The sequence below is a fragment of the Oratosquilla oratoria genome, chromosome 11, assembly GCF_046742065.1.
Source record: "Oratosquilla oratoria isolate Oo_2021 chromosome 11, ASM4674206v1, whole genome shotgun sequence".
NCBI classification, from domain to species: Eukaryota; Metazoa; Arthropoda; class Malacostraca; order Stomatopoda; family Squillidae; genus Oratosquilla; species Oratosquilla oratoria.
This window is the reverse complement of record NC_134787.1, coordinates 22,492,583-22,502,582: the sequence shown is the minus strand read 5'-3', so window position 1 is coordinate 22,502,582 and position 10,000 is coordinate 22,492,583. Positions and strand designations below refer to the sequence as shown.

Below are 10,000 nucleotides of genomic sequence, written 5' to 3'. Positions count from 1 at the left end.
TTCGTTTGATATTCAAGACTCCAAATTCGGTTTTGATGATTATACGAAGCTGTGTGGAATAGTAAATCTGCAAGTAGACTTAGGCAAGCTAGCATAGTGGTGAGTGGAGTCAGCTAGGCCAATCGAAATTCAACTCGAGGAAGTGTAAATACTTATAATTATGTATACATTAATATTATATATATATATATATATATATATATATATACATATATATATATATATATATATATATATATATATATACATATATATACATACATATATATATATAGTAAGGAGTAATACTGCATGCGGTTATATTTCTTTTTAGGGGGGAACTTCAGAGTAAAAGAGAAAAATTATCTTAAATTGATAGATACGATTTTAAATCATCTCAGCATGACATTCCAGTCTCAAAATGAATAAGATTTCAGGACTAATGGGATGATCTTTCTGTCTTCCAAAGTTTGCCTACAAATTACATAGGTGCTGTGATTACATTTTCCCTCAGTCCCTGTCTCTATTTAAATACATACATTAGAAGTACCAAGTTACCAAACTGAATTACAATTTTAGAAACAAATTATATGAAATTCGACGGAAGGTTTTCTACATAAAAAAGGGAGTCACGGCATAGGCCTATTATTTTTTTATTTTTTTTTTAGGGAATTGATTACATAAAAATTGAATTGACATCACAGTGAGTTCTGCCAAACAAATGAAAACCTAATGTGTTCTCAAGCTATCAGGGTCTTGTTTTGATCAATGAATCAGTAAAGACCACTTCGCCCATCGCGTAGTCAGTGAATTTGTTGTTTTAAGAGAAGATTAGATAACTTTATGGTTAGGGATGTAAGGTGATAATGGACATGGAACTGCCAAGTGTAGGCCTTATGGTCTTTTGCAGTCTCCCCCTTTCTTATGTTTTTATGAATAAAGCAAACACCCCACGGAGATATCAGTCGGCAGAAGAACACATCATCTTCTTTTCAACCTCAAGATCCATGTAAACAAGTACTTCCATAATATGCTGTGGTGCCCATATATTCTACATATTATTCACTTATCCATTTTTGTCCCTTTTTCTATTTATTCATCCACCCTCTTTGGTAATACTGACATTTATCCTTCTTGACACGCCTTTCGTATAAGTCTACTGTCGTCTCTTGTGGTTTTGGAAAAAGAAAAAGGGGTTTCATGTCACCAAACGCCCTCCAGGATAATAAGAACGTGACAGAGAATTTTCGCCTTTTTCACTCGCAGGCATAAATCCCTGCCGGGTAAGATAGAATATTGAATCCGGTTCAGAGAAACGAGAACCACACATAACCGAATGAATATTAATGATCGTTTCCAATTTTATGTAGCGTTGAGGTGGCAATCATTTAGGCAGACTATTGATTTTTCTGTCCGGGGAACCCAGGCGGGGCGGGCCGATGGTCATGGCTTCCCCCTTCCAGACCACTGACTTGTCAACGTTTCTTGAGGGTTACGTCCCCGGGTACGACGACCTCCCCCCCCCAACCCTTCCCGGCGCCTTCGCGCCGCGCCGCGCCCCTTCGCGACGCTTCCCTCAGTCTCTTCCCATGAAGACAACGACGAAGAAGCTTGCGGCTGCGGCGGGTCTGTACACTACCTATGTTCCTATGTATGGAGGAGGCTTGCCGCCGCAGCTGCGGTGATAGAGGAGGAGGAGGAGGAGGAGCAGCAGCGGCGGAAATCTCGCTCTCGCGGTAAGCGAGCTTCCTATCGACCATCTGGGAAGACAGAGCGGAAATAAAACGGATTCATGGCTTTACGTTCCCAACATAAAGTGCGCCAATGTCATAGACATACGTAAATGCGCCATGGAAGGATGAAATCAATATAACTGTACACACAGCACAGTATATGCTAAAAAATAATCTCTTGATTACCAGTGGTATTTACATGTATATGCGCGCATGCACACACACACACACACACACACACACACACACACACACACACACACACACACACACACACACACACATATATATATATATATACATATATATATATATATATATATATATATATATATATGTGTGTGTGTGTGTGTGTGTGTGTGTGTATGTACATATCTATATATATTATATATTTATATATGCATATATATGTATATATATATATATATATATATATATATATATTGACGACATAAACACCATATGAGGACGGAGCCTTTTTTTGTACGACGTTTCTCTTATTACAGATTTTTAAATTACTTGTTTATATACAATTGCTTGAGATTAAATAAGGGGAATGGTGGGATCGGGGAGAGAAAATGGGGGGGGGAAGGAAGAGGAGGAGGTGGAGGAGGAGAAGGGGGGATTGGACACTTCTCCTCCTCCTCCTCCTCCTCCTCCTCTTCCTTACCCCCCCCCTTTTCTCTCCCCGTTCCCTCCTTTCCCCTTATTTAATCTCAAGCATTTGTATCTCAACTTGTACTTGAAAAAGTTGTAATAAGCGAAACGTCGTACAAATAAAGGCTCCGTCCTCATATGGTGTTTATTTCTCGTCAATCTTGTCGGCAAACTGCCATTTTTAAGCATATATATATATGCATACATATGTATATATATTATATACATATATATATATATGTGTGTGTGTGTGTGTGTGTGTGTGTGTGTGTGTGTATGTGTGTGTGTGTGTGTGTATGTGTGTTTTCACATGCATACATACATACCTAAATACTTCGTACGTACATTTATATGCATATATGTGTACGTTCATCCCTATATACACATTGTAACACCCGTGGAGGTAACAGACATCTCCATTCGGGCCGTGAGGGGTCCCCGCCCGCCGAGAGACATCGCCTTCTCTTGGCTTTGGGGGGAGGGGGAGGGCGAGGACGAGTTATCATGGTTTAACGTCACAAACTCCTCCCATCGGAAGGCTGGGACGGTGCCCCTCACAGAGGACGTTGCCCTTATCATGACGGTATGAAACCATTTCCAGTTTTGTAGTTTTCATATATGTAGAGTTAACAGTGCGTACAGAATGTCATTTTCGTGTATGTCAGAACAGAAATTCATAACTTTGTGGTGTTGTGGTATTGTATAATCTGCTTGAAACTGTGACGACAGGTTAAGTGAGAGGGTGAACCAGTTTGATCTAAACTGTCGATGTAGATACAATACACATGTAATTGATTAGCTCTATGTATTTAGAATGTTCTAGTCTCAAACCGCTGGTTTGAGATAGTTTCTCTTAACGTAATATTTCTCTCCAAAATATGTGTAATTCACTCTTGGATCACGTGTTGAACTTATGACCGTCAGCTATTTCCCCCCCGGAAAAGAGTTTAGAGCTCATATACGACCGATCTATAGGTAATGCTGTAACCTTACGCGCGCACACACACCCAATTCCCCGCCCACGAGAGTTGGAGTAACAACCCGCAGCGTAGGGATACTGAAATTATTTCAGCTCTGGACGGGATTCGAATCCGGACCTCCGTAGTGGCAGCCGGGAACTCTACCAACTTCGCCACGAGTTGTGTGTATATACATATTATATATATATATATATATGTATATATATATATATGTATATATACATATATATATATATATATATATATATATATATATATATATATAATATATATACATACGCCAGTAGCGTTTCGAGTTCATAGAGCTGTAGACCATCAGTGGCTTAGTGGGTTAAGGTGACTGACAATGGAGCCTCTTGGCATCAGAGCAGTAGGTTCGAATCCTCTGTGCGACGGTCATAAAAACTATCTCATATATATATATATATATATATATATATATATATATATATATATATATATCTTTATATATATATATCTAAATGTATATATATTCTCCTTGCAAAACTATTCGTAGCCAAAGGAAGATACCATTGTTCCTTGTATTCGGGGTTGCTCTTACGCACAGCACCATTTCCCGCCTCGCGCAAATCCAGAGATGACAATGTAATTTATCTCCCAGCCCATTTGAGACTTCTGACTCGGAATAGTTATGTGTTATTTGTATTAGATCTAAGGTAACGTTGTATCTTTCGGTTATAACATCAAAACGCAGTTCGGGTGCTCTGTAATGAGTTCGCAAAAGGTACGGGATGATGTATTTGGCATTGGCCTTTGTGTGTGTAACGGCGTAGCGAGCATTGCATTTATTATTAGCTCGCTTTAGACACAGTCAACTCCGCGGCCGACGCTCATTTGCTTTGTTTGGCTCTTATCCTCGCTCGCATTTAATGTTCACTTTATCACCTCAGGGTCTTGTGCCCTTCTTCACTTTTCAATTTAGGGTCTTATGTCCTTTACTTTATCACGTCTGGGTCTTGTGTCCTTCACTTTATCACTTCTGGGTCTTGTGCCCTTCACTTGATCACTTCAGGGTCTTGTGCACTTCTTCACTTTTCAATTTAGGGTTTTGTGTCCTTCACTTCATCACTTTAGGGTCTTGTGCCCTTCTCCATTTCATCACTTCAGGGTCTTGTGTCTTTCACTTCGCTACCTCTGGGTCTTGTGTCCTTCACTTTATCACCTCAGGGTTTTGTGCCCTTCTCCACTTCATCACCTCAGGGTCTTGTGCCCTTCTTCACTTTAACACTTCAGGGTTTTGTGGCCTTCACTTTATCACTTCAGGGTTTTGTGTACTTCACTTTATCACTTCAGGGTCATATGTCCTTCACTTCATCACCTCAGGGTCTTGTGCCCTTCTTCCCTTTATACCTTCAGGGTCTTGTGCCCTTCTTCCCTTCATCACTTCAGGGTCTTGTGCCCTTCTCCACTTCATCACCTCAGGGTCTTGTGCCATTTTCCCGTTCGTATTGAGTTTGATGCGTCTGAGTTTAATCCCCTCCACTTAGTAAGAACCTGTTCACACTAGCGGTTTAAACCGCTTGGAAAACGCGGTAATACCGCATAGTCAAGGAAAAACTACGTGGTTGTTTGTGAACGATTCTATTGACTTACAATGTACAGTAATAGAACTTTTTATTAGAACTCCCGCGGTTGAAACCGCTAGTGTGAACAGGGCCTAAAATTTACGTCGACAGTAAATACTTTTATTTTTTCTTAAGATATTGTAGACCTCCCGAGTTATATAAATTCCTATTCGTCTATTTTGTTTTTCTGTTTAATTGATGAAAAAAAAAAGCTTTGTCGTTTGTTATTTTCTGTTACTTTGATGTCGACTCGATTTTTTTTTTTTCCCGTTTGGAATGTGATCACTCGGAACGAATGAAGCCAGTTAGCGTCACAGCCGCCAGAGGCGGGTTCCGGGTACGTGACACATACAGAGACTGCTCTCGCTCATAGAAAACGGCCTAGTGACATGACAGGAAATAGCCACATAGACGCACGGTCCCTTATCAGGATAATTTACGCGTCACTACGAGCGTACGCGAATTCATACGCGTGTATCCATCACGTACATATATTAACTGTCATTATAAGTTACAACAAACATACATGAACGAAGGAGAGAAAAAGAGTTGTCAGAGATGTCGCCTGACGATTACAAAACGCATACACGGCATAAAGTCGCTGTCGCATACAAATAGGTCGTTCCGCACAAATATGATCGGGAGAATACAAAGACCAATAGAGCCAAAATGGTCCCCAGTCTAGCAGACGGACCATATAGGGAAAGCTTAGAAAAACTAGGATTGACTCCAACAGAAGAAGAGAGAGCGGAGAGTGACTTGGTTCCTGTGAAAGGAGAGGACAAAATTAACAGAGAAATTCTCTTAACTTGGAACTGGAGAGCGATGCTTGGTCATGGAAAAAGAAGAAGATAAAACAGAACAAGAAACGCAGCTTTTCAAATAGATCCAGCAACTCGCGGGTCAATTTAAAAGAGAAAATATTCAAACCGAAGTGTATTTAGAAATATAAAGTCAAGTCTGATTAACGAAAGCAGAAACGGAACCTCACGAGCGTAGCACGAATGTAGATCTTTTCCTGTACATTACACGTTACAAATAGGTACACACACACACACACACACACACACACACACACACACACACACACACACACACACACACACATACACACACTCTTTCTGCACAATTCTCCAATTTGTGGAATAGCCAAGAGGAAGAAATAACTCACTCAGAAAAACGCATAAAATTATTTCAAGCCAAATTTGACCAATGGGGTTAGAGACGGTATACTGCACATTTCAATTAATGGAATACAATTAGGCACACATGCACACACACACACACACACACACACACACACACACACACACACACACACACACACACACACACACACACACACACACACACACACACACACACACACACACACACACACACACACACACACACACACACACACACACACACACACACACACAGTGGTGGATATCTGGAATAAACTGGATGAGGAAACAGTGGGTACAAAAGCTATAGAAGAATTTAAGAACAAACTTGATGCTGAAATATACAAAGACGGGTCACTATGAGCACAACTGTCTTCCCGTAAAATACAACTATGTAAATACAACTAGGTAAATACACACACGGAGAGAGAGAGGGGAGGGGAGGAGAGAAAAGGAGAGAGCGAGAGCTAAGTACTAATGTGTTAGTGACTGAATTGCGTATGCTCCTGCAGCAACGACCCATCCTACGTGCCCCAAATCCAAACCACCTAATGATGAGATGGTTTGGAGTTTGAGCCTAATTCAATTAAACCTGATTCAATTGAAGCTCATCCTGATTTAGCCTGAATCATCCCACCACTAGCTCAGCTGACCTAAATCAACCCAACTCAACCGAGTTGATCAGAAGCTAACACGTTTGCATTAGGCCCCCTTCTGCTTCATTTCATCCCCACATCTCCCGAACGCTTCTCCCGTTTTCCTCTGCAGCCACAGCTCACTTCTTATCTCCTCCTCCCCTTTGCGTTTGCTGCAGTCCCTCACCCCGCCACCGGTCGGCTCTTCTTCTCCTCCTCTCCCTCCCTAACCTCTCTCTCTCTCTCTCTCTCTCTCTCTCCCACTGCACCCAGTCTGAGCCGTCTCTTTTATTGTCAGTTTTAAGTTCTCTCACCCTCTTCCCACTTTTCACGTTCCTGGGCTTTTGCGTTCGTCCCATTGTATATTCATTCCCACTCGCCACATCATTTTTTATTTTCGCATATTTTTTTCCCTTTCTCCACGCGTGCCCACATGTTTTTTCCTCTTCGCCACTTTTCCTTACGTCAGTGGCAGATAATGGTCTGATACGGACACTCTTGTCCCTCTCAAGGCTGTCACATCCAATTCATTTTTTGATTCGCATCTACGTGACCAATCACACTTCTTGCAATTCCAGTGTCCTGTTTCCATGTGTACTTGTGTACCACTTTCTTGTTGAGACACTTGCCAGCGACAGTCGTACCCTTTGTAGCTCGCATGTCAATAATTTATTCGACCATTTTCTCGTCCACCCCAAAACGGCCTGTCACTCATTAAGTGCGCTCATCTCCCACTTCTGTGTTTATATCTCCCAAAACCATAACTCACATATAATATCATTAAGTGGATTCACTCGACTCCAACTAAATGTGTTCCTTCCCCTTTCATTGTTGTCCCTTCATAAAATCGCTTCTTTTCTTGCACCATCGCATTCACCTCTTCATCCCGCTATTCGATGCTTCTCCTTCTATTCCCTTCCATCCTTTTCATCCCACATACCACCTTTACGCTTTTTAGCACTTTCTCCTTGAAAAAGACTCATTCTTCCTCTACTCCCGTTTCTCTTTCCTTAACTACCTTCCGTCCTTCTCTCAGCCGTCAGCCTCTCCAGGTATTCTTCCTCTTTTACTTTTTCACTGAATTTACTTACCTCCGCCACTTCTCTTCCTCTTTCCTTATTCCTCCTCTTCTATACCTCCACTCTACTTGACTTTATCAGTTAATGATCTGACAATCCCCTGTTCTATCCATTGAATACATATCCAGAATTCTTCTAATCCTCCTTTCCGGTATCACTACATAATACACTAATGCCCTCTGGACCAACCACCCCCACCACCAACCATCCAGTCCCACGTATAATTATACTTGTCACTCTTCTCTAACATTGTGTTCGCTGTCATCATCTCTCATTCTGATCACATCTCTATACCTCTCTCTCAATACCACAATATCTACATTCCTCCCAAAACTCTCTACACATTTCAATCATCCCAAAAAGCCTTCCTTTTCTTTTTACTTTCCTCACTACCTGGGCCGTATGTGCTCACAAAAGCCCACAACTCGCATCCTAATTTCACCTTCGCGCACATTATCCTCGAATACACTTCGTTCACTCCACCACGCACTTACCTATCTCATCCCTCCCTCACCTCCTCGCCACTCCTGACACCCTTCCCACCACACTCCCAAACTCCAACTCGCCCATCCCTTTCAGTTTATATTTACTCAACGCGAATACATCCATCTTTCTTCTTACGTACTGGCAATTTCTCTCTCTCCCTCTCTCCCTCTCTCTCTGCTTGCTCCTCCCTACCTCCCTGTCCCCTATCTCTCTCTTTCTCTCTGCCAAGGGGTTAGTGGGGTTGGCTGCCAATGCATTAATTGATGGCGGTGTATCTCGGTTCCACCTTTGCTGTTGACCAGTATCCATGAATTGATCGCCGCTGCACTCGCCAGCTCATAAAGCAAGAATAATGGCTGCTGACGTTTCGTTTTACGGCTGCCGAAGTAGCGAGGACACATTTGGCCAAACGAATCGCAGTCTTCCGATTGCCTCCGGTAATATGATTGGCCGTCTGCTCAGCGGGGGGACCTTGTCTCTGTTTTTATTGGGCAAGCAAGATAGGATGGTCGTATCTTCGTCAAAAAAAGGAAGGACCGAAACCTTCTGTCTTGTAATTCCTGACAGGCGGTGCACGAGGCTCATCTGGACCGCGCGGCGCGGTGTGTCTCAGGTTGCATGTCGGGCCACAGTTATGCTTGAGTCTGCCATGCAATGCGCGCATGGCATTTATGCGAGTCTTTCTCTCCCACAAACACATTGTATTACTTTAGGTCTATAAGCCTCAAAGGTTTACCCCGTGGAAGGTCGGTGACCCGGGGTTTTGTTGGCTGGGCGGCCCGGGATCCGGAGGACGAGGGTGGGAGGGGAAGGAGTGAGGGAACCAGATCAGGACATGGAATTAATTACTTCTGACAAATAATGAATAAATCCAGAAGTTACGCGATGGGGTAGGGTGACAGGTCCCTTAGCCGTATGAAGTGGCAGAGAGCGAGCGCATTTTGGGGGTCGGTCTGGTGGTGGTGTCAAATTCAAAGCCGCCCAAGAAGGGCGGTCGTTAAAAACCGTTAAGGAAACGTGCGCTGATAGGCGACTGTTCCAAGACCCATATCCCGCCGTCACTGACTGAGTGGGTGACTGTAGGAGAAATTCGTACTTTAAGGTATATACTTAAAAGAAAAAAAGTCAGTGTGTGTGTGTGTAGTACTGGTGGATCGTTGACCTCCCCCCCCTCACCTTCTTTCTTCTTTCTTGTTGCAGAGAGGTCTGAGAACTGAGTATGTGTTGGCCGCCGCCATCATGGAAGCTAGGACGCGCGCCCGCCCCAGCGTGACGGCACGGTCGTAGTAAAACCGTGAGCGCTCGACTCTACCTCCATCCACCCCGCCGAAGGGTAGCCGAGCAAGCGCCACTGCCCCATTGCCCATGACTGTGTCGCCATGGGGACGAGCATGGAGATGACCATGGATGACCGATGGAGACGGGACAACTTCCACTCCCTCGCCATTGCCACAGACGTCATGACACATTCCAACGAGTCCTATCTCTACATTCTTCAGGAGGAGGTCCAGTTCAACTGCTCCCGACTGCTGGACAGCGACGTCTTCTTCAACGAGACTTGCTTCGATGTGGTTCTTCGAGGCAATGGAACCAACGCCACTGAAACGGGCGACCTCTACTACTTCTACGAGGTAAGCCGATAACTCAGATATAGATCTAACTAGAGCGAGACCCTCACATCTATAGTCCATGACGC

At 43.2% G+C, this 10,000-nt stretch overlaps 1 protein-coding gene across 3 annotated transcripts in view; it reads left to right on the top strand.

Moving 5' to 3' along the window:
- LOC143029645 (cardioacceleratory peptide receptor-like) overlaps positions 1 to 10,000 on the top strand; it is a 147,517-nt gene that overhangs the window by 74,704 nt on the left and 62,813 nt on the right. For all 3 annotated transcript variants that reach the window (XR_012966851.1, XM_076192429.1, XM_076192430.1), the window contains exon 2: positions 9,505 to 9,935. Coding sequence is in view for 2 of the 3 variants with exons in the window: in XM_076192429.1 (XP_076048544.1) it covers positions 9,684 to 9,935 (252 nt within the window). In the remaining variant the exon portion in view is untranslated. The remainder of the gene's footprint in view (positions 1 to 9,504; positions 9,936 to 10,000) is intronic.